At 41.8% G+C, this 25,767-nt stretch overlaps 2 protein-coding genes across 2 annotated transcripts in view; one reads left to right on the top strand and one right to left on the bottom strand.

The window, feature by feature from the left end:
- Positions 1–12,308: 12,308 nt before the first annotated feature.
- On the bottom strand, positions 12,309–16,088 carry LOC131982018 (uncharacterized). The gene has a single exon (XM_059346576.1). It carries the CDS (start codon positions 16,023–16,025, stop codon positions 12,801–12,803), a length of 3,225 nt encoding a protein of 1,074 aa, XP_059202559.1. The 5' UTR covers positions 16,026–16,088; the 3' UTR covers positions 12,309–12,800.
- Positions 16,089–21,430: 5,342 nt separating this feature from the next.
- spata17 (spermatogenesis associated 17) overlaps positions 21,431–25,767 on the top strand; it is a 36,395-nt gene continuing 32,058 nt past the window's right edge. Inside the window, exons 1-3 of the mRNA XM_059346587.1 lie at positions 21,431–21,603; positions 22,765–22,846; positions 24,306–24,356. Coding sequence (XP_059202570.1) covers positions 21,431–21,603; positions 22,765–22,846; positions 24,306–24,356 — 306 coding nt within the window. The remainder of the gene's footprint in view (positions 21,604–22,764; positions 22,847–24,305; positions 24,357–25,767) is intronic.

Consider the following 25,767-nt stretch of genomic DNA (forward strand, 5'->3'; position numbering starts at 1 on the left):
AGGAGCTGACAGCCCTCTGCTCTTAAACAGAGGAATGTAATGTACTTTTTGCCCCCTCCTTTTCTCTTTTGTTCTCTGGTCAGACACTGAGCAACCGAGATATTGAGCAATTAAAAGACATTTCAGAAGGGAAAAAAAATCCACAGAGATGATGGTTGTTGTGGCAGTATTGTGTGGTTCTAGTATCAGTATGGAAGTGGCTGGCATGGTGTTTTATTCATAATTAGTGCTCAGAGAGGCTTCTGGACCCAGAAAAGTAACTGATAAATGAACTGGACTGAATAACACTGAGGCAGTCTCTGGAAAAATAACTTTATCACAAGTTGTTTTCTGCTGCATAAGCAGATGACGTCATCCTTGTGGCTGACAACAAGGAGAAGGGTCTGCAGATGGTGGCTGTGGTCCTGTAGTCCCAAAGGCAGGACTCACAACCAGCCCCTTAAAAGTGTATAATTGGGCAGGGTGGGAGATTCAGTATCTGGGGAACCTCCTGGCCCAAAGGCAGGAGTGCCCAAAGCTAGATAAGACCACTGCCATTACCACCTGCCTGAGACCCAGACTTAAAAAAAATAATATGAGGTGGCAGCAGCAGCAGCAGCAGCAGAAGCAACCACACACGGCCAATCGCCCAATGTCAGCTGGGATTGGCTCCAGCCCCCGCGATCCGAGTTCAGAAGTGGTTAAGGATAATGAATGAATTCCTAGCTCATCCATTAAAAAAAAAAAAGAACGATTCCTGTCAACATGGGATTCAACCTGGTGCCCAAATCAAGTGGTGTGTTGGTCCTCCCATTCAATTCAGTGGGGGTGGTGCCTTTGGACTGTGGCAGTCAGCTGACTCAACTTTTGGAGAAACATACCCTGATGTCATGCTGCCGTTGGTGAGAGAGAAAAGTAAACATCCCTGCCTTTCACACCCATGGGATCGGGCCGAAGACATAATTTATGCAAGAAAGTTTAATAAACTATGAGGGTAAAAAACACAAGCACTTACCCCTAATTGCCAGGATGATTGTATGCTTGATGGAGCAATTCTGTTGGGACTTTGATAGTGTGTTTCCTGTAGCAAGCCCCAGCACATGTATAGCCCCTCTATCTTTTCTTCTCTAGCTGCTGCAAAATAATGGAAAGTGCCTTCAAATGCAGTTAAAAACGTAAAAATTATAGAAATATCAAATCCACTTGTACCACATCACGGGGTTGAAGTTCACAACATGAGGTCAAACGAATGGGCCATTTAAGTGACAATCCCACACTGCCGCTCAACCCTGAAGCTAATAGTCATACACCTGATTTGGTGTGAATGCAGTCTTACCCAGCTACAACAATGTCTCATCCAGTCTAATTTCTATCAAGGTACCCCAACCTCCATCTATTATGCATCAGGGAAGATATTAAATATATTTGATTTGATGTATCATGATAGCAAACATAGATATATGTCCTGTCTTTATTATATTATTACTTTTTTATTATTATATATTACATTACAAGTTCTACAAGCCTGCACCTGTCCTTCATATGTATATTCTGTAGCCGTGGTGGGGATGTTCTGCATTTTCACGTACAGTATTAAATGCATTAATTCCACAGAAGAAAAAAACATCTCCAGAGGGTCTGGGCACAAGTTAAGCAAGCATGCAAAGAGGAACTTTGACAATAGCAACATATGTAGGTACAGATGTTCACACAAGTAGAGATTCAATTAATCATTAAGTCACTCTACATGTCACTGCCTCAACTAAACAAGGTCCAATGTATCTGAGCCAGAACTGCTATACATTCCTGTGTGTGTGTGTGTGTGTGTGTGTGTGCATGTGTGTGAGTGTGTGTGCATGTGTGTGTCCCTGTTTGTGTGTCAGGGCTGATTGCTCTTGACTTCATTAATCTCTGCAGTGTGGTTATGATTAACTCTCTGAGGCATGCCAGAGGACATCTGACACACACACACACACACACACACACACACACACACACACACGCTCACACACTCACTGTCAGATCTGGCCACCTCTCCAGCCTGTCTCTCTCACGGTCCAACCAATTAGCTGTGAGCAAAGAGAAATAGACTAGCTCCTATGGTGACAGGACACACACACACACACACACACACATCCAGGAATGCTAAAGGTTTGTTAAACTTAACATAGAAGTAACAGTGTGTGTGTGTGTGTGTGTGTGTGTGTTCAGAATAGCATAATTGCAGGATGAACAACTGAGACGGAAAAAACTGAGAAAGGGCTTTATGTCACAGAACCAGAGGGAAAGAGACAGACAGGGAGAGACAGACGTGCAAAAGGTTAAAAAAACAACAACTGGGCAGACAAAGATAAAGTTAGTAAGCAATGAAAACCAGACAGCAAGCAAAAGACAGACGTGAATCAGAACAAGAAAGCAAGAGATGAGTGTAATAGTGGACGGGTATGGGCACATGAAAAGAACAAGTGAAGTGTAAGTGGTAAAGTGCTACAGAGAGGGAGAAGCTGGAGAATCCTCAGATGCATGCCTACACCCTGCCATGATCAGAGTATGCACTGGATGATTTATTTTCCCTCTCTCCGATATTGAGTCCCTGGAAAGAAAAAAAAAATCTACATTCCATTAAACTACTGAGGATTTTATTTTGAAAGGGGAATGTGATTGTGGGTGTGTGGGGGTGAGGGAATGGCCATCAGATGTGGCAATCATGCAACTAAAAATGTCTCTCCTTATCTTTACAGTCTCCATCTCTGCTTTGATTGTTCTGTTCCCTTTTCTCTCTTTTCTGTAAAAAGTGTAATGAATATAATGAAAAAATAAAATAAGAGAAACTTATGAGAAACTCTTGTAGCCACAGTCACTAAGCCTTTGTTTCTGGTGCATGCTGTGACTGTTTTAATAGCAGACTTCCGCCTGCTGAAGAAGAGCAGTAAGAATCTGTATTTCAGGATGGAAGTGCATTTTTTAAAATTTTGCAAAAACTGTGCAAAACAGGAGAATGTATCATAAGTGTGACAAGCTGCACAATTTTTAATGCTTGGATATTTGGAAGATTGCAAAAACAATGTTGTGGTCAGAAAGAGAATACTGGACAATTTTATAGCATCAAACAGTGGATGGATAGCACTAAACTTGATGTTGCTGCACTGCTATTATTATGTTATTTTCTTTAAGACCATTTTAAGTCTCTTATGAATTTGTTCTAATAGGTCTAACTCACTAATAAAATTAAATCAGAAGAATTGTATTAGAGGGCTTATAGACATTTTTGAGAGGCAGACACTTTAGTTGCTACTCAACGGCAGTAAAAGTTTTAGAATATTAAGATTTATTTTACTAATGATTTCTATTTTGGCATGAATGCAATTCTTTTTTTTTTCCAAATCTAATCTAACATTTTTAATTTTGGCCTTGATGATCTACACTGAAAACGTGTTGCCTTATGAATCTGTGTGTGTCAACATAGACAAAAAAATGACAAATTGTTGAAAAGAAGAATGAGATGAGTAATGATGGAACAATAATGCCACATGTGTACTGTAGTCTGTGTGTGTTTGTGTGTGTGTGTGTGTGTGTGTGGTGATGAATCTCTCATTGTGACAGTGGGGCCGGCAGCAGCGAATGTCCTTCTGGGTGGGACATACACACACAAGCACACACACGCATACACACCCTGAGACACGCATACACAGATGGAAACGACCACACTAATGGATCACCCCTGTCTGCACGCAATCCGCCACAAATAATGATGAACCACCCCTGCATTAAACTATTTTATACAATGGTCAATTCATTACTTCTCTCCCTCCCTCTCTCCCTCTCTCTCCCTTTCTCTCCCTCCTCTCTCTCTCTCTCTCTCTCTCTCTCTCTCTCTCTCTCTCTCACACACTCTCTGCCTCTCTCTGTGGGTATAGGTGAGCTAATAAAGGTATGATATTTCTCCTCTACCAGCACAATCATAGTTTTTATCCATTAGTAGGATATTAGGATGGGGAATGAGGAGAGGTGGGAGGGAGGGAGGGAGGGGATGGAGAGGGAGAAAGGGATGGCTTCAAATTGGTTTAAAAGCATTGCCACTGTAAAAAGTAACAGCAGCCCCAGGTAAAAAAAAAATATTAAGGAGCGATTTGCATAGTTTTGCTAAGAGGACCAGGGCCAGCCTCGGGCCTTTAGAGGCCCTAGGTGAGCCTCAGGTTTAAAGGCCCCCATTTCAGATGACATTAGCTCAAACTAGAAGTCTTTTAATCACTTTTTTAGAGTTAGCTCTGTGTGTGTGATGGCCAATTTTAATTGTCTTGATTAAAAAAAAAGTAAAATAAGGCCTAAGGTGCAAATACCATGAATCATCCTATAAAAAAATCAATAAAACTTTGATGAAATTAGTATTGAACACTAAACTGATTTTGGAGAACAAAACATTGTGCTACCCTCTTTCGAGTTTGTCCTTGTCTTAAAGTTTAAAACGAACATTAAGTTTATTCTGCACCTATTTGTTATCTAAGTATTGCCTATAATGCCGTTAACTGGAGTGGGCTATGGGACACAATGAGAATTCCAATTGAGAATTTGTGAATCAAGGGAGAACATGTATTCTTTTAGTTCAATCATTTAATATATACTTTTCCCCTATGAAAAAATAACAATCCACATCACCAAAAAAAGAAATACTTTTATTTTGGATAGAAATTTTAAATTTAATTAAAATTGAAACAAATAGCTCATAAAACTTTTAGATTTTCCTTTATTTGAGACAGATTTGTTGCAATCATGTGGAGCAGGTCTTTGTTAAATGTTGAGTTTGCAGCAAGTGCCACCATAAGCTACACAAAAAAAAACCATATAGAAATAACCTTTACACAAAGGAGACAGCGGGGCCCTGTTTTTTTCCTTGTCCGTGTGATGCTCTTATACAGCCTACACCAAAACAACTCAGCTGAGCATTTTTGTCTTTTCTTTATTTTCTAATTTTCTATCTAATTCCTGTATTTCATTTAAAATGTTTAGGGACTAATAGACCAATAAACCCACACAATACAACACATTAACTTAACAGTGAAATGTTTCAAGAAATACAATCACCATCATTTCTTTGTCTTATACAACATCCAGAAGTTTTGTGTTACCTTAAAAATGCTGTTAAAAATATGGCAATTGGTGATAGAATGATGTGATAACAGCTGATAGAAACCTGCTTTTTTATCTAAAATGTGTTTTCCAGCTTCACTTTGCTTAGTGTGGGAAAGAAGAGAAGAAAGAGTCATTATGGATTTCAATTAAGTGATCCCTGGGCAGAGAGGGATGCGTCAGAGTGGGGGAATTAATGTGCTGCGGACAGATGTTTAATAATAATGGCCGAACTGGTCCTGCCGAGAAACACACATTCCATCCGCCGTACCCCACTGTGGCTGTAGGAACACACATGCACAGACACACACACCCAGACAGGCCCACATGCACAGACACTCACATATAATCACTCATACACTGACACGCACAATAATGATTCATACACACGCGCTGTGCAGAGCAATGTGTGACAGTCTCTCACACACACACAGTTACCCACAGACACTGGTATCACCACTGGCGCGTGTGTGTGTGTCTTTATGACCAGAGCTGGCCACAGCGCATATGGCCCTCATTTAGGAACAATGGGCATGGAGAATGACTGGTTGGATGAGCTTCCTGACTGTGAGAGGTGACTGGAGGCATGTTAAATGACATGCCCCGTATGGAGAGATGGAGTGAGAGAAAAAGAGAGGGAGAGAGAGGCTATACATGGGTAATCCTGGATAAGGAATCATTGCCTCGCTGAGCAACAAAAATGTTTTGATTGAGAAGGGACAGAGGATGGGGAAGGAAAAAAAGGAAAGAAGAGAGCAGGTAAGAGTACAGGAAGAGAGACAAAAAGAGGAGGAACTTGATGGAAGAGTGTATTACAAGAGTAGAGGGACGTGGAGAGGATGATGGTCTGGCTGGGTCGAGAAGTGGGTCATTAGACAGTGTGTAAACAGCATGTCTTTTTATGAAGTGCTCTCACTCGCCTTTTTGTGTTGTTCTCTCGCAGATACACTCCCGGTGACACCTAATCAGTGCTGTGGCAGGACGAATGGCTTCCAGCCGTCCTTATAGTCTTGTCAAAAACAACACTTCCCTAAAAACCTCTCACTCACAACGCTGTTCATACCGTCTTGTCACAACAACATTTCTCCGGTAATTACCAGGGTGGCCGCCCTCCTGCCGCCCCTCGATGGATGGGCTGAGCCACCATGGGTTTGCCCCTCCAGCCATAACTCTACCTAGGACGTCTGCCTACTGCTCTTCACCACTGTGGTGGCCCTCAGACAGCAAATTGGCCTGAGAGAAAGACAGAGAGACAGAAAAAGATGGTTAAAAAAGCACACTGCCTGGCTCACATCGAGACACTACACAGACATGAAAAAGCAGGGAGACAGATACACACATGCTCATTCACTTTCACTATTTGTCGTTGGCCTGTCTCTAAGGAGTAATTTATAATACAGGCAGTCTTTTCCTCTGACCATTGGCCAGACAGATGTCTTTCATCACACAAATACACAAGTGCACACACACACACACACACACACACACACACACACCGACACACACACACCGTCACACACCGACATACAGACACACAGACACACACACACACACACACACCCTGCTGGGGTGATCATTTTGACAGGTGAATATGGCTGAAGAGGAATGGAGGAGTGACGAGGAGGGGAAATAAGGAAGAGTGGGGAGAAATGAACTGATAACTGTATGATGAACGGTGATAACGTCAGGAAAGCAGGGAAATGGATGGAGGGATGGATGGAAGAAGTGAGGCAGCTGGCAGATCAATACTTAGATCCACAATCTGCATCCACATAGCAGGCAGTTTTAAAATGTGGTTTCAGGGATTTTTTTTTCATCCATTCTTATAGCATTTGCACTGTATTTCTGCTTCAGTACAGCAGATAAGATGGAGGAAGAAGCAGAGGAAAAAATATTCAAGATGGCATGTGGTGAACATCTGAACTGACGAGGACACCAAAGTCTCTCTTTAATTTTGGTGTCTATCGTTTATTAAAGAGGCTGGGGAAAAAAAAGGGGGAAAAAGAAAAGAAAAGCCTTTCCTACAAATATTTTCTGCCCATAAAAATTACAATAATGCTGATCTAATTCTTAAGAATATCTATGAATATAAACTTTTAATCAGATCAAAATAAATAAAATAGCCCTTTAGTGAATGTAACTATAAGTCTGTGATTCTTTTGCTTTGTGAATAAAACTGAAGGATAAATTCATTCATTTAAAAACATGTAATGCTTTGCCTTCTTTTTAAACTTCCACTTTAACAGGGTTATCCATTTAGATAAAAAAAAAAACACTTAATAATTACAAACGTGAATTTACAGAAAGCAACAGCTTTATCACAGTAAAATGCAAACGTTAGTCAATTTTAAATAAAATAAATATAAGAATACAATATAAGTTAAGACCTCATCCCTACTAGCTACATAAGCTTAATGTGCCTTTAACTTTAAGACAATTTCGACAAATATGGACACTGACATCAGCAGAAGGAAAATACTTTCCAATGTATCTATTTTGTTACTATAGATTCAGTGAAGTAAGCATTGTTTGTTATGAAAAGTCCTACTTTCTAGATGCCTTGAACGCATCTTCATCACCACTGAAAACTGTTGTGTTGTAGGTGTTGTCAAGACAACAGGTAAACTGTCGCCTGAGGAAAAAACATGGCGGAGCTGCTGAAAATAAAAAGTGAAGTTGAAAAGTTCAAACAGGAATACGTCTACAGAAACAGGTATGTTTGAAATATATGTGTAAGTCTGTGGCTGTTGTTAGGAGCTTTAATAGTTAGAGTCAAACCATAACACCAATTAAGTTAACGTTATCTAACGTATCTTGAAATTTCAACAAACGCCAACAACACGTTTCCCGCAGCTAAGTATGTACTTGCAAATGTAGTGTTGCTTGTATGGCATATTAATGGGCGTTAATATGCATTTATGAGACAATAGATACAGTAACTTAACACAGTTGTTTTTAGCGTTATGCGTCTGTGTCTTAGCCAAGCTGAGGAGAACAGACAGAGGGATGTTGTAGAAAATCTTTAAAGAAAACACTTGACGAACAGATAGTATCGAAACACAGCCTTGTGCGGGATTTAATTGGCAGATAGTAAAAACATATGAAACATTACATCCAATGGTCAGAACAACAACTGAGAGACAACGCCTCTCACAAACTCATTTCACTTCAATTCGTGCGTCATTGTTTCTTTGTAACTAAGGTTTTACTGTCCTGTACTTTCCTGTTATGACAATCATTTGATATGTGAGTACACCTGGGAGCTCCTGTACTTATTTTAATGTTATCGTATTAACCAGATCTTCCGCTCAGGATACGCGATGCTGACTTTCATCCAACAGGCCTTCCTTTCCCCTGAGTTTGATATTTCACCTGTGTGCTTAGGTCACATTTCAATGTGGATTTATACTACGGATTTATCCTACATATCCTCCCTTATAATGGTGTTAACCATTATCAAAAAATGTAAAGTTTAATTAACAAAATGTGTTCCCTATGAATTTAGTTCCAAATTATGGTTCCTGTGTGTGGAAGAGGAATAGTGTAGAAAGATTACATGTAGTTAAGCACTTGTTACAGCAAACCTATGCAGCCCTAATCTATGCATATAATATGTTTCCCTAAAATATGTATTTAGCGGCTATTCTGTTACATAACACACGTTAATTATAGAAAGTTAATGAACCCATATATAATGCCCATATTGTGAGATGCAGCTCCCCCAGTGTGCAATCCGTGAAAAACCCTGTCGGCTGTATACAGGGAAAAGGCGGATGCGGTCCCATCCCGTCATGGCGGCCATACACTTTTAAGAGCGTCACCTCACAATCTGGACCTGATAACTGCCCACTATATGTTTTACATTCAGAGTGTATCACAAATCAATCATCATCAAGACATGTTATGGATGTTACACATTACATTGTGAAATGGCTTCTAACTCTAGCAACAAACATGATGTATGTACATTCCTATATGGTACAAAACAAGAACATGATATGTGCATTTTAACATGGTTCAAAACAACAACATGATGCATGCATTTTACATAACAAATGATCACAATATATTTTATATGCTTTAGCTTTACTGATTACACATCCTTTATATGATTAAACATGACTTCAGCAATATAATGAACATAAAAATTGAAAATTTTCTGAACTTCAAACCTGACTACCCAAATGACAATGCGGCCACACTAGACCCACAGGGATGTGGCCCCAACAAGCCACGCCCAAAGTATCCAAACATGCCACAAAACAACTGCAAAGATAACACAAAACCAAAGTAAAATCACATGAATATGTAGATGTCTTTATATGTCTTATATGTTTACCTGTATATATGGATATATATAGTTTTTTTTTTTTTTTTTTTTTTTTTTTTTTTTTTTTTTTTTTTCCTTCAAATATAGACTTTAGGTAGGATACACAAGATAAAACATTATGTGTGATACATAATTCTCACCCGTCCCCCGCCGTTCTGGTGAATGTCTTTTCCGCTATTTCAATTACCTCTTACCATTTCCCTGTTTGGTTTATACCACCTCACTTTCTTCCCATTGATCCGGATCATCGCTATCATCCATATAGGCAGGTTGTGGGAACAAGTCCGGTAGCCCCATGACCCCTTGCATCTCAGGGTTCATGTCTGCCATTGCATTTAGCATGTGAGCTCCTTGTATGTTCAGAACTTCCTTTGCCTGGCTGGCCAGCAGTCCCAGTCCATATCTCCTCACGATAGGTGCGATGCAACAGAACAGAAAGAGAATCAAAATTAGAACTATAACAGCAATGATTGCTGCTTTAGCCACTATGGCTCCAACTTTTCCTAAATTTAGGTCCAGCCAGTCCAGAGACAGGCCACCCTGACCAGCATTGTCCCTTACTTCAGTGGTTAGATTTTGTAATTTAGCCATGGCTTTAGTGAAAGATCCATCAGGTGCTGTATTATTAGGAATAAAGGTGCAGCAGTATTTACCAAATCTTTTGCAGACACCTCCCTTTTCTGCTAACATCCATTCTAACACCTGTCTGTTTTGCCATGCCATTATACTAGTTGCATGCAACTGCTCACCGATTGCTTTCAGAATTTCACTTGTGTAATTGATGAATCTCTGTTGGTTGTAATACACATAATTTATCCAGTTAACATTTTTGTTTATTGTGATCCACGGGAGTATTGATTCCAGACCTGCTCTGATCTCATTCTGAGCTTTGAATTCCATTGGGATCCCTGCAGGTTGTCCAATCTCATTTAGGTGAATTTTTCCGACCGGGCTAAATTCTCGTTTGTTCCTATGTATTTCCTCTGGGGATGTGTCAATGTTAATAGTGTCCTCCACTCCCTCATACATAACAATCATTGGCACTCTTAATCTAACTAACGCACAAAGTCCAATCCATCTTGGTGGAAGGATATTACTTAAAGTGTCGTTACCACAAATCCAATAGCTATCTGCAATCGCCTGGGTTTGCTCGCTAAGTGTATGCATGAATGGGGTGGTCATTGTTAAATTTTCACAGGTTTGATCTAAGGTGACTGGATTTTCAAACCAAATTGGCTTATTTATGAATAACGGGGAGAATTTAGTGTGAGGGAACCATGATAATACCCAAGTAACATTACAATGCACAGATGTATTTCCAATTTCTACTCCTCCACCTTCTCCTAGGAATCCTCCACTAGCAAAACATTCATAGTCCAAGGTGTAGTCTACCTTGTAGTCAGTAGGGGGCTCGTGTTGGGATGTCAACAAGCTGAACTCAGCACATTGTTCATGAAATTTGCAGTAAGGGCAACTGTCCAGATAGCTGTGAATTTTCCTAGACCCGTGTAACAGTCTGCATTGAATTCCACACATAGGATATCTAAAAATAATTGGGACTTCCTCTCGTGACTTAAATTTCCCTTCCTTGCATAATTGACTTTGGACTCGGGCACATTCCTCAAACGTGTGTTTTTCAGGCATAGCAGTAGGAATAGACAGTGGAGATTCTGCACACACTATACATTCATTATGTGTCATCTCTTTAACTGTATACATTGCCCATTTGTACCATTTGTTTTGGCTAGCTGTTTCCCACAATTCATCTGCAATAGGTTGTAATTTTCTGTGTCTTGGTTTTACTAATCTCCACTGGTCTCTGTCTGTATTTACGTCCTCTAATCCTGGGTTGTCGTCATATGTGTCATAATAGTCCAAGTCTTTCTCTGTTATAGTTGCTGTGGTTGTGCCCAGTGTCTTTCGTTTGTTTGTCTTGTGTGCTGGAGATCTTGCCCTTGGATGTGGCGGCCACTTCCCAGGCGCTACCTTTGTTGTACTAGGTGGGGCAGTTATTTCATGTTGCTGATTTGCTAATGTTGTCATCGGTAGCCACTGCCAATAACTCAGGGTTGTCTGTGTGACCTCAGTTGTGGTTGTTATTTCCTTTCTTTTGTTCTTTTCCTTTGGGGGATACTTTTCTGTTGAGGGGGGCGGCATGGGCGGCAACCAATGTAGCGGGGGGTACTGCACCGTTTTTATGGTAGTCTTTGCTTCCTCATTCTGGCCTATCAAATCAGGTTGGGAAGTCGGCTCCTGTTGTGTGTGAGTAGGTGCGTGTATGTCCGGTTGTGCGCGTGGGTTCAACTCTGTGTGTGTGTTTGGTTCTGTGTGTGTGTCTGGCTCTGCGCGTGGTTTCAACTCTGTGTGTGTGTCTGGTTCCGTGTGTGTGTCTGGTTCTGTGCGTGGTTTCAACTCTGTGTGTGTGTCTGGTTCCGTGTGTGTGTCTGGCTCTGACCTAATTCGTGGTGCAGTGGTCAAACCTAGCCTTGGTGTTGTGATTATGCGCGCTTCTATTCTCGGTGTAGTGACCTCATGGCTATGGGTAAGTGCATGTGGATTAGAATTCTCATTTATGTAAAAGGGGGCCGACCAAGGTAAGATCTCTCTCACCTGATGTCCACGATCATCAGAAGCTATGGTCTCTAAGGCATATGTGTGTTCTAATTGCACTATTCTTCTGTCAAGTTCGACCATCCACCCTCTGTCTGTGTTTAAAATCTTGATATCACACACTTCCCCTCCCCAAGTTGAATCTCCTTTGAGATGTCTGGTTGTCCACCCACATATTACCCCGTTTTCTGCTGTTGATGTTTCTGTCTCCAGCACCCGAATGTCCCTTCTAATTAAACTGCTTGATATTTCTTGTGGTGGAATGTGAATTCTAACTCGGTCTCCATTGATCTCTGATAACAGCCGTATGTCTTTTGGAATTATTACATCAGTGTAGTCTCTGCGCTCAAGTTTTAATGTTACTCTTTCCTCTATGTTAGCCTCTGGATTTTTTGCTGCGATATGAGCATAATATTCAAATCGTGGGGTGTAACCCGTCTCCATTGTTATCTCAATATCTCTTCCTATGCTAAGCTTTACTTCACAGGGTCCTACTCCCCAAGTTTTCTCTCCTGTTTGACTGAATTTGAACGCACACAGCTGTCTTCTATCACGATCTTTGGACGTCACAGCCACCTCATAATATACAGATTTTCCCTCTAACTCGTCTGGCGTGTGCCAGGTTGTATACCAGTCCCAGTATTTGTGAACGTCTCGTCTAGTCATTATTTTTCCATGTCGTTGGTCATGTGTAGTCAATGCTAGTCTTGGTCCTGTCTCTCTGTGAGCTGTCGTGTATGTCTTTGCATCGCACTTATCTGTTTCCTGTGGGATGTTGCTCACTGCTGCCTGGACTCTGTCTGCCTGCTGCCAGCCGTTTTGATCTCCTCGGACCCTGCTCAGCTTCCTCTGCATCTCCTGCAGCTGTCCCAGGTTTCCTGAGAGCATCCACAATAGAATGCTTGTCACTGTCAACATTATTCTCACAGTCATTTTTCTTGATATCATCAATTAGTGCAGTACTGCCCTTTTTTGAGTCCTGGACTTTGCAGCAGTGGTTTAAGTGGTACCACGTGGTGCTTCCTTCCACCTGGACTGCCGTTGGTGTGGCTCGTATGACAGTATATGGACCCTCTCGACGTGGTTGATGCCACTTTCGTCTGAAGATTTTGATGTAGACTTTGTCCCCCGGCTCCACTGGTCTCTCAATGTCTCGTTTGGGATCTGGCTCCCTTTCTTTTTCCTGTAGATAGATCGATCTGTGGATGGCCGTTAGGTGTCTCATGTAGTCTTGCAGCTCAGTTTGTAACTGTTCAAGACTAGGCCCCTTATATGGACCTCTCATCTGTGGTGTTGGCATGGGTCGACCCGTTAGCATTTCATGCGGTGTTAGATGAGTGCTTCTATGGGTTTGTGTGCGATATTGCATCAAAGCAAGTGGTAAAGCATCCACCCAATTAAGCTTTGTACTGGCACAAATCTTGTTTATTTTTGATTTTAGCGTTCCGTTTATACGTTCGACCATCCCATTACTTTCCGGGTGGTACACTGCAGAGAGTCTTTGTTTGATTCGCAGTTGTTGTAAAATACCCTTGGCTACTTTTTGTACAAACGCTGCACCGTTATCTGAGCTTATTTCAGAAGGAATGCCAAATCTTGGAATGACTTCTCGTATCAAAAATTTGACCACCGTTTCTGCCCCTAAGTCCTTGGACGGATGCGCCTCCACCCAACGGCTGAAACGATCAATTATCACAAGCATGTATCGTTTCCCCTGTACAGTTTTGATCATGTCGACATAATCTAGGGCTAAGTGTTTGAACGGTCCCTCTGGGACTGGAATGTGTCCCACTGGTGTTTTAACACCCTTACGCACATTGTTTTCAGCGCAAATTTCACATTGGTTCAGTATTTCATCTACCATCGCCTGTAGATACGGTGACCAGTAGCCTTGCTGTCTTAGTTTTTTCATGACTTCCCCCCTCCCACAATGGCAAACATTGTGGGCCTGGGAGATTAGGATTGTTAGCAACGTCACGGGTGCTACTATGAGACCCTCGTGTGATCTCCAAAGACCTTTGTTGTCCACTGTGGCTCCTCTACTGCGCCACAGTGATTGTTCACGTGGACTGGCTTCTGCCTGAATTAGGACAATGTCATCTGGTGTTGTTGTTGGCTCTAATGATATTACCGGCGACAAAATTGCAACCTCACTTTTAGAAGCTATTTTGGCAGCTTCGTCTGCTGCATTGTTACCTTTTATCACATCATCATTTCCCTTCCGATGAGCTTGACACTTTATGATTGCAAGTTTAGTCGGGAGCATCATTGCTGACATTAATTCCCTTATTTGTTTGTTATGTTGAATCGGGCTACCATCTGATTTTGTGAAGCCTCTTTGTTTCCACACAGCTCCAAATAGATGACACACACCATGTGCATAAGCCGAGTCAGTGTAAATGTTTGCTATTTTTCCTTTAGCTATTCTGCACGCTTCTGTTAGTGCACGTAGTTCAGCTAATTGAGCAGAGCAGGGCTGCTCGCAGCTCTCTGCTTTGGCAGTGAGAAACATGTTTCCTTCCTGTCTCACTACTGCATAGCCTGCATGGTTTCCTGTGTAGTCTCTGTAACATGATCCATCAACATACAATGTCTCTTGTGCATATGCTAAAGCCGTTGATTCTAAGTCTGGTCTGAGCCTTGTGTACTTCATTGTCTCTGCTATACACTCGTGTTGTTCTCCCTCGTGTCCCAAGGGGACAAAATTTGCTGGATTAGCTGTGACACACCTTTTGATTGTTATGTCTGGGTAAGTTAGTAGAGGTGTGTACTGTAAGCATCTTGCCTGTGTCACTACAAACTTCCCTTGATGTAACAGCTCTGAGATTTTGTGATGTGTGAAAATGGTGACTGGATAACCCATGGTTATTGTTGAAGCTTTTTCATAAGCATAATGTACAGCTGCTATTCCTTGGTAGCAAGGTGGCCATCCCTGTGCCACATTGTCTAGTTTTGTGCTGTAATATGCAATGGGCTGTTTTTGCCTGCCACTACATGTTTCCTGCATCAACACTGCTGAGGCGTACGAGTCCTGTCTGTTTGCTACATATAGCAAAAATGGTTTTTCATAGTCTGGTGTTGCTAAGGCTGGTGCCTGTTGCATTTCTTGTTTGATTGTCTCAAATGCTACCATAGCTTCGCCGCTCCACTTTAGTGGAGCTTTCAATGTCTGTGTGCCTGCTTCTTTTACAATCTGTCTGAGTGGGGCCGTTAGCTCTGCAAAGTTCTCAATCCAATCTGAACTATATCCTACCAACCCCAGGAAGGTCATCATTTGTTGAACTGTTTTGGGCCGTGGAGCTTTGCTCACCCCTTCTAATTGTGTTTTAGATATTGCTACTGTCCCTTGTGAAATAGATCTCCCCAAATACTCCACCTGTGTTTCACAATACTGCAATTTTGTTTTTGACACTTTATGACCTCCCTCAGCTAGTCTTTGTAATACCTTTATTGAATCGCGGTGACAGTCATCAAGTGTCGGTGCACAGATCAGAATGTCGTCTACATACTGGATCAGTGTGCTGTTGAGTGGTATGTCCTCGAGATCTTGTTTCAAAGCCTGATTGAAAACATGTGGGCTGATCTTTAGGCCTTGTGGTAACCTGCTGTATGTCAATTTCTTACCTCTGTATTTGAATGCAAACAAATCTCTCGCGTCCTCATGCAGTGGAATGCTGAAAAATGCAGAGCACAGGTCAATAACCGAAAAATATTTAGAATCTGGAGGCACATTAGTCAGAAGTGTGTGAGGGTTTGGTACATCAACTGGCCAATCCTCTATGGCCTCATTTACAGCTCTCAGGTCGTGAACCAGCCGATATTTTGATTTATCAGCTTTTTGTACTGGAAAAATGGGTGTGTTACATGCACTATTAGTCTCTATTAACACCCCTGCCTTCATGAGGCCTTCAATAGTCTTACTGATGCCCTGTTCAGCTTCTGGTTTAAGTGGGTATTGTGCACGATTCGGCGGCTTCATGTTTGGTTGTAAACGGATTTTTACTGGGTTGGCAGATTTTACCAACCCCACATCGTGGTCGTTTTTTGACCATAATTGATCAGGGACTTGTTTAAGCATATCCTGTTTTTGTATGCTGTAATTTTCCTCGGGTGTTGCCGTGTGTTGTGATGTTTTCTCGCGCGGGACTGACACCACTTGTGGTGTACTCAACATTTGTACGTCGCACAGAATTTTCAACATAGTCTTATTTGCAGTTTGTAAGATTTTGGGATTGTCTGTTGGCAGCCATTTCATCTGTGTTGCTGCCTGCATCATTGGTCCGATATCTTTGGATTCAAAATTTTCGTTTACCATCAATGTGACATGTGGGATAGATTCAGGCACATTATACCAATCGTCAATGAAACTGTTCGGCTCTATTTTCAAACCTGCCCCTTGTTGCCCCACAATGATGTAATGTGATAACAGCTCAACTTTCATCCCCCTCGTGTGTTCATCCCATTTTTCCTCAAATGTTTTGCTGCATGATTGATCAAAAAACATTGTGCAATGGTAATCAGATTGGGGTTTTGTAGCTTTTGGAATCTGTGCTGTGATGTATTTGTTCCATTTTTGTACATTTGAATTTACTGTCTCTCCTATGTTACCCAACCAATAGACTTTAGCGCATTCTGTTCCTATGTGCATTTGTAAGTCTAATCCTTCAATGTCTGTGTACACACCTTCAGGTGTGCACCAAATCTTCATCCCCAATTTGCATAAGGCATCTCGTCCTAGCAAATTTATTGGTGTTTGATCAGAAACTAGTATTGGAATTTTTGTTTCTTGTCCTGCTGTAGCTACTTTGACTGGGGTCGTCATTGGAATGATTTGTTTCATACCCGAGAATCCTATAGTTTTAACAAATTTTCCTGACATGGGGAGTGATTGTGCAATTTCTGATCTCACACATGTGTAAGTGGCGCCTGTGTCAAGAAGCATGGGAACATTTTTATTTTCTATTTGCACTTGAATGATTGGCTCTTTGCCAGCTTCCATAGCTACAATAGGAAGCTGTCCCCCTAGTTCAGGATTCTCTGGGCACCCCTAATACCCATGGTTTGGCCCCCCCCATGGATTGGCTGGACCCTGTTCACGTTGATTGGGCTGTGGTCTCCTGTAATTGTCATCCCAACCTGGCACTACAGTAGCTGATCTGCAGTCTGCATATCTGTGTCCCATCTCCCCACATCTGTAACAACCCCTTGGCTTATTTTGTTGCTGTTGAAATGGTCTTTGTTGGCCCCCCTGGTTCTGTTTGTTGTTGAATCGCTTCGGCGGTCTGTATTGCTGTGAGTACACATTCACAACTGCTGGTCCTTGCTGTGTGGGAGGTGCTTGCTGCTGTTGAGTCGTGTGTGTACTGGGTGGCTGTGCCACTGCATCTGGCTGTGCAGCTACCTGTGTTGTGGTTGTCTGTGACATTTGTGTGGATGCCTCTTTTGCTTTTTGCTTGGATTGCAGTTCATTTATTTGCAAATGGATCAGTTTCTTCTGAGTAGATTTTTCTTGCTCTTTTAATTTGTTCTCATCTTTCCTGTATTTTTCAACTGCATGTGTCACATGATCACAAAACTGTCGGTGCGGCATTGATGTCAGTCCAACCACATCATCCAATCTGCTCTGGACTGGTATGGGAAGGGCCTCAACCACAGCCTGTCTAAACAAAGTCACCAAAACCGGGCTCTTTTCCACTTCATCTTCAGTCTCCTCTTTCCATCTCTTTAACTGTCGGTTAATGTAGGCACTTGGATTTTCTGTATCCAATATGGGATCACCTCTCAGAGCTTTGGGCTCTATTCTGGTGGGATATTCTTCCCTTAACACCCCCCACAGTCTTTGTCGGTAAGCATTGAACTCTGTTCCATCAGCCATCGGATCAAGCATCCAGCCATTGTTGCTGAATCTCAACATGTTTTCCATCACCGGAGCTCCCAGTGCTTGGGCAAAGAGAGCCTTTATGTCACCAAGAGCCAACAATTTGCCAACAGTCTCTTCCTCAAACGCCCGAATCCATCTACTTGCTCCTTCATGTATGTCAGGGAGTCGAGCTTTCAGCCCAGCAAGGTCAACAGTCTGCCATGGTGTGTAATGGCCCTGTGTTCCTTTAATCAGAATTGGAAACATTCCAGGGTCTGTGTATTTGTCAGGGGCATGTATATTTGGCCTATATCTGAGGTTAAAGTCCTTAAAAGTTTTCTGGCTTCTCTCTCTCTGTGTTGTCTGCTGTGCTGGCTCCTCCCTTTCCTGATCCATTTCCTGTCCCACACACACATCCCCATGTGTCCTATCTATTTCCTCCTCTAGCTCTTGTATAGTTGTCCTGTTCATCTGCCTTTCTGTGTCCACATTTGTTTGATCAAGTTCGATCCAATATGTTTGTGATCGATTCCCTGGCCTCCCCATGCTTTCTCGTCTGTCTGCAAAACAGTCTAATATTGGCCTTGTCTGTATTTGTTCCCTGCGTCTGGCTGTGCTGCAGTGACTCGGCACCCAGGTTTGATTTCTCATTGGTGTCACCTGTGTTTGTGTTGTGAATTTAGTCTCACTGCGTCGTGGTTGCTCTCTGTTTATGGCCAGATTAATGTCTGATGTCATTGTGTCTGCGCGTATGATTGGAGAATGCTCTGTTTGGGCATTTGGGCTTTCTTGTGTCTTTGTAGGGCTATTATGTGTGTGGTTATTGCTTGATTGATCCCTGTTGCTTGGCTGACTACCCCCTGGTTGTTGGTTATTTACGTCATCTAAGTTGTCCCCAAATTGTCCGTCGAAGTGTATGACACCTGCCAATGACGGATAATTCCCTGCAACCTCCTTGCTATTCTGAGTCCTGTCAATTTTCCTTGCAAAAGGGAATGAGAATCGTTTTTTATTGTTCTTTGATTCTATTATGGCCTCTCTTAGGTTTTTCCTGTAACGCACACCCTCTGTTTTGAATAATTTCAGGATTTTTAGTTCTAGCTCCCTTTTCTGTTGTCGTTTCTTGCTTTTGTCTTTGTGTTTGTAGTCTTGGATTCTCAACTCCAGATCCTCACACACCCCAACATCAAAAGTGCCGTCTTTTGGCCAGGCCGAGGACAATCCCTCTGTTCTTTTAGCCCATTTTTCGGAAATTTTTTGAATGTCTTTCATGAATTCAGGATGTCTGACACCCAGCCATGCCGCCGGTGTCGTGTTCATTTTGTCTGTTTACTCTAGTCTTATGATCAGAATAAGGTTTACTGAGATGTGTTTGTCACTTTCACAAAAGTCTAGGTTTCAGGTGATTAGCAATGCTCAATAGCATGAAAGGTTAGTTATCATGGAGCTTTGTGGGAGGGGGGGAGAGAGACGGGGAGAGAGAGAGAGAGGGAGAGAGTTAGTGTGAGGGGGAAGAGAGAGAGAGAGAGGGAGAGGCGGAGAGAGAGAGAGAGAGAGGCGGGGAGAGAGAGAGAGAGAGGGAGAGAGGCGGGGAGAGAGGCGGGGAGAGAAAGAGAGAGAGGGAGAGACGGGGAGAGAGGGAGAGAGAGGCGGGGAGAGAGAGAGAGAGAGGCGGGGAGAGAGAGAGAGAGAAAGAGAGAGAAGTGGGAGGGGAGCGGGAGCTTTTGGTGTGTGCGTTTTCTGAGCTGTGGAGTTTGTGTGTCGTTTCCTTTACTCTACTGGCTCTGCACCTGATTGTCTCCTATTATTTACAGTGATATTTTACTTATGATAGTCTTACAGAATTCACAAGACAATTTGCCAGCACAAATTACATCAATACAAACACTAAAACATACTTGTTAAACCAGCTGCAGACAATGAACATTTAATTACATATGAAGCATTTATCATGATATGAGTGAATGGGTTAGAATGTTTTATATGTGATGTTTTATATGCCGTTAGAATGCTTTATATACACAAAGTACAAGTCAGTCCGGTCGTTATCAGTGTCAGTTGGTTCTAACAGTTATACATTAATAGTCTATTGATTACTTATTGCCCTTTACCATTCAGAGAGGAAATTTTTATTTGGCGCAACCAATGCGCAGATTCTGACCACCACTGAAGATACGTTTCCCGTGTATTTACGGTACTCCGCCCCGCAGCTGGTGTCGTCCTCTTTAACTAGTGGATGACCTCCACGTATACATTAAACTCGTCTAGACAAAAGCACAAGAAATCCGTGAGTCTGTCTCGCCTGAGCCCTGGGGAGTGGCGACTACGGTTTTTTCTCGTTTTGTTTACTCATCACAACACAAACACATCTCTCTGAATATTACAGCCTTCTATTTTCGCTGCATCACAAAATCACAATTCGTGTCCGGGCAGGACTTTCTGCAGAATTACACTCGGCCGTCACAACCATCTGGTTTATCCCAAAAACCAGGCAAAACTCTTCAACAAGTCTGAAACCAGCCAGGCGATTCCACAGCACGTCTTTCGGTCGTTGACTCAGATCAGCCCGCAGCTGAACAGCCCCCCATAAAAGAACGTCTGTGGCTCCGATCACCTCGCCAGCCCCCAGCCGGACTCTCTGCAGTCCACTGGGACCTCTGGCCGCCGACTTTTAAGTGAGACCCTAATCAGACCCGAAAATCGAAAGCCTATAAAAACACATCTTTACAGACCCATTCCGTTATCTGATTGCTCCTTTGACTCGGAGTCGAAAACGTAGAGACGCAGAGTCTCTCCGTCCACCCGTGATCAGTTGGCGCACTGTTTCTCCTTGTTCATGGAAAAGCAATCCAAACCACTACCTTCTTTAATTAGAATTTATTTTCCAAATTTGTTGTTCTCTTTTTTGGTATTCTTTTGAGATATTTTTTGGTGGTTAATTTGTATGTAGGCTACACACAATTTCACACAAGACTGAATCGAAACCTCTGTCGTCTTTAATCTTTAAGAAAAATTTGGAATAGGTTCTGGTTTCCAATACGTTCGAGTTGGGCTTCCCCCCCCAGCAGTAACACGACAGAGAGCTCTCTTAATTGTTCTTTTTATGTAAAGAGAAAAAATTCTCCTACCTGATTTTTCTTTTCGGCGCCAGGAGCTCTGTGCCGCGCCGGCCGGGCGGGTCCACCCCCCGGCCGGCGCGGCACAGAGCTCCTGTTGTAGAAAATCTTTAAAGAAAACACTTGACGAACAGATAGTATCGAAACACAGCCTTGTGCGGGATTTAATTGGCAGATAGTAAAAACATATGAAACATTACATCCAATGGTCAGAACAACAACTGAGAGACAACGCCTCTCACAAACTCATTTCACTTCAATTCGTGCGTCATTGTTTCTTTGTAACTAAGGTTTTACTGTCCTGTACTTTCCTGTTATGACAATCATTTGATATGTGAGTACACCTGGGAGCTCCTGTACTTATTTTAATGTTATCGTATTAACCAGATCTTCCGCTCAGGATACGCGATGCTGACTTTCATCCAACAGGCCTTCCTTTCCCCTGAGTTTGATATTTCACCTGTGTGCTTAGGTCACATTTCAATGTGGATTTATACTACGGATTTATCCTACAGGGAAAACCAGGCCGCCACCCGGATTCAGAGCTGGTTCAGAGGCTGCAAGCTGCGGGCTTACCTCAGGTAAGATGTCTATGTGTGCGGTGAGTGTGTGTTTGTCCAATATGAATCTGTAATCCAGAGATATTTGGTTCTCCTTCTTATGCCACAGGCAAAAAAAGAATACAGGCCTTAATATTTTATGTACCACTTTGAGATTTACTTTTCCCCTCAGGAGTTGAAAAACATTCAGGCAGGACTCTAAGAGTTAATTTCAAGGGAAACCCTGATACTAGCTCACTCTCATAATTATCCCACTTCTAGAGCTTTGCAAATGGCCTGGAGGAATAAATGTCGCTTGCACTCTGTGCTCCTTTCACACACAGAAAATGAATGTCCCTATGTCTGCGCTTGTTCCTATACTGTGACCCCAGCACCATTCTGCAGGGTCAGCAGACAAACTTCCAGACAGTAGGTTAATTCAGATTACTTTAGTTAATTGATCAATGCGTTAAGTGGATAATTAGCAACAATTTTAGCTGCCTAAGTGCAACTACGGGGTTGTGCTATCCCCACTATAAGCATTGATTTTCTGGGCATATGAATGGCCTTTTGGAAATTGATGGCCTCATTGCAGGCAGAGAATCGCAGTGGACTTGCATTTAGAGTATGTTTGAAGATGAATACAAATGTGTGGTGCCGACTAAAGGGGGTGAAAGGCTCATCGGACATGATCGAAAAGCCTGGAGGAGCAGAAATGTGTGTGTGTGTGTGTGTGTGTCTTTGTAAGAGCATATGTAAGCGTAATGTTGCCCTGACCTTTTAATAAGTCCTTTACAACATTTGTAGGCAGAAAAAAAGCACTCTTTTATTTATTGTTTTTCAGGGAAAAAAGAGATCATAGTTTATAATGGCAGTTGTGATTTTAGAGTATATTATGATTTCATTAATTATTAGAATTTTATTATGTACATGAATGCAATTATTGTAGCTTTAAGTATTTTATAGCAGCTTGATCATATTTCTAGATAGCTTAAATGTTCTTTCTTTTTAAGTATTTGTTTTTTCTACTCAATTTTGTAATTTCTGAGCACAAAACTACAAGCTGTTTGATCAAACAAAAAAAATCCACAATTTAATTTACTTGCATGTGTATCTGAATAACTTTTTTCAGTGTTTTCCTTCATTTCCAGCACAGAAAAATACACCTCCAATCCTCTCCCCAAATTGACTTTTTTTTTACAGCCATCTGCACAAGAAGGCAATCATTATACAGAAGATATGGCGGGGCTTCACAGCAAGGGCACGTTTCAGACAAATGGTGAAGGTAAGCCAGCGCCTGGAACGACTATAGATATATTGATTATGTTATGATAGCATGCATTAGAATTCAATTGCTATATACCTAAGTCCCTGCGTCTGACCTTAAGAAATATAATTCACTCATTACACATTGGGAAATTAGCACTTAGGAAATATGATGCAATATGATAAGGAATCCCATCTATATCGCAACTCCTGGGATGTATATAGAAAAAGCATGGAGAGGAATAGAGAGATGGAAAGAGTAGGAGTTTGTGTGTGTGTGCATGTGTGTGCTTCAGTAAAACAAGGCCCCATTTTCAGCATATTGCCTCCAACTGCTTCTTAATTGAACAGATTGTTGATACCGGATCCAATACCCAGCGCTCTCACGTATAATTTTCCCCTGGATTGAGTTTTGTAAACGTATCACAACAAGCTATTTATCATGCCTGCAAATTGACTGTTTGCTAAAGCATAACTGCCAGCCGCCGTTTGGGAGGCGTTCAAGAAATGGAAAGGGGGGTGGTGGTGGATGGCGGGGGTGGGGTTGAGGGGTGTTGAAATAAACGATGAAGGATGTGTCACAACACACATATGGGCTAAAAAGAGGCTGTTTGGTCTCATTTGGAAACAGACAAGCGCTAATTTGAATCACTCAAAATTGCAACAGTGCACTGTTTTGAATTAGCCCATAGAGATTCTGTTCTTCCTTTCCTCTCTTGCTCTGTCTGTCTATTTCCTCTCCTACTCCTGCGGACCTTATCATGTGTAATGTGACGTGCACAAAGCCTCATCTCCAAACATCAAGCGGAATTTACAACCTCCTTTCAAGTCTTTGTCTTCCTTCCCCTTCCTCTCCTCCCTCTCTTCCCTGTCATTATTAAAAAAGACGTGTTGAGATATGAATCCCTTTTATGGCCGACTCTCCAGTTTGCTCCTGAAATGTGCCCCCAGTGGTTGGCCGGCACGTTTGGTGCGCGACGGCTCGTTGAGTGCGCCGCTGAATATTCTCTGGCCTTTTGTTTGTCACTTCTGGCACTGCTGTCATTGATTATGAAATCCAGAGGAGAGCGTTTGGCCGTCATACATCTCCATTAGCTCGCTGCTTGACTACCATAGATTTTCTTGGCCCTTGTCTGCGTTGGTGTATTAAGAGAGTACCGTCCTCCCCTTGATACAAAGTCCCGCTAACCACGCTCTCTCTCTCTCTCTCTCTCTCTCTCTCTCTCTCTCTCTCTCTCTCTCTCTCCCCTCTCTCTCTCTCTATCTCTCCATCCTGACTTTTTCTCTTTTTCCTCTTGCTTTCCCTCTTTCCTTTTTCTGCCACCTTCCCTCCTCCCTCCCCTCTACAGTGGCCCTATCTGCGCTGCCTCTGTGCAATGTATTATGTATAAAGAGCTCTTTATCTTTGACGCCTGCTGTGGACAGATCAGAGGGCTGGGAGACAAGATGTAACGCCATCTTTTCCTTTGTGTTCACAGGCGGCATATTTTATCATGAAGAAGAATTTCTACGAGGAGATGGCGGTCAGGGTAAATATCACCACGGTGTCTTGTTTTAGCAAATGGAGTGTCGTGGTGGGGGGACACTCTGTTTCTTTGTGTGTGCTGTGAATGGGAGGCCCCATGAATAACAGCCTCTAAGCACTTCATCACACCACTTCTTTGCAAAAATTGGCCATCATATCATCTTTTTTAAAAATCTTCCACATCTTCCGCAGTCTTTTTTCTTACTTTTTAAACATGTGGCATAATGTTCACATTCCTGTACAATTTTGCACATCATAATGGAGGGATGCATGATATGGATTTTTTTCCCAGCCGATACTGATAACCAATAATTACCTTCTTCTCATGGCCATAACCAATAAGAAAACCAATAATTTCACATTTTTGTATTTTAAAAGGAAGTTCATAATCTATGATTTATACATACCTGAGGGCAAGAAAGGCTAAGACGCAGTGAGCAAAAATGGATAATTTAATATTCCATAGGTCTGACCTAATCAAAACTAGCTGACATCACTTTTGTAAACACAGCAAAACACACAATGTTCTAACTCTTCAAATGGTAATTTATGTTTTCTGGTAAAGCAAATCAAAAAACTTCACAAAAATACTTTGTGTTTTGTAGAGCATTTTCCCAAGATTTAAAATTAAATACTTAATCTGTCAAATTGTACATGTCAAAGTATACTCAATCTGTGTTTATTGCCACATACTTTAAAGGAGTGTGTAGATGCTGCACTTGTTAAGTCAACGAAAGCAATTTGGCGATATATTCACCCTGTAATTTATCTACTATGAGTAAATTACCAGAATAACACATAATAATATAGATGTCCCATTATTGACCAATCATTAACATACATAATAACATATACAGTACATGCTGCATCAGGCATAATAGACGGAAGAGGAAAAATTCAGATTGCTCAATTTCAAAATGATTTATCGTAATGATGTCTCAACACATTAGATATTAGTTGGTCCATGTACACTGACAACATTTTCCACTTTTCATAGATAATGCTATAGCCCTTGTTTTTATCCTCACTGCTAGTTAAGAGGCCCTCTGAATCAAGTATGCACTGAATGTTATCCTTTACATTAATATCTGGTTTGTATCTAAGTTTTAACCACATTACTATACTATATTTTTATGTTTTTTTTTCAGTGTTCATGCCCATCAAATGTTCCCTTTATCCCCTTAGCAAGTACTCCTGTGCACATAAATCATAACACCATGGCTGTGACTGATGCTTTGGCACTTTTACACAAGGATATTGTGCAGAAACCTTATATTTTTACAATTCCATATAACCTACTCTTTTGGCTAACTGTTTCATTCTGCCGAAACCATTAAAGGCTTTTATAAGCCAACAAAAGATTCCACTGGTGTTTATTGAAGAGGGTGTGTCGTCGTCCAGCTGGACAGAAATGG

This window comes from Centropristis striata, chromosome 2 (genome assembly GCF_030273125.1).
Source record: "Centropristis striata isolate RG_2023a ecotype Rhode Island chromosome 2, C.striata_1.0, whole genome shotgun sequence".
Classification (NCBI taxonomy): Eukaryota; Metazoa; Chordata; class Actinopteri; order Perciformes; family Serranidae; genus Centropristis; species Centropristis striata.

Bases quoted from the DNA above. Each gene is read 5' to 3' on its own strand.
- LOC131982018 (XM_059346576.1), bottom strand. From the start codon at position 16,025: ATGAAGCCGCCGAATCGTGCACAATACCCACTTAAACCAGAAGCTGAA.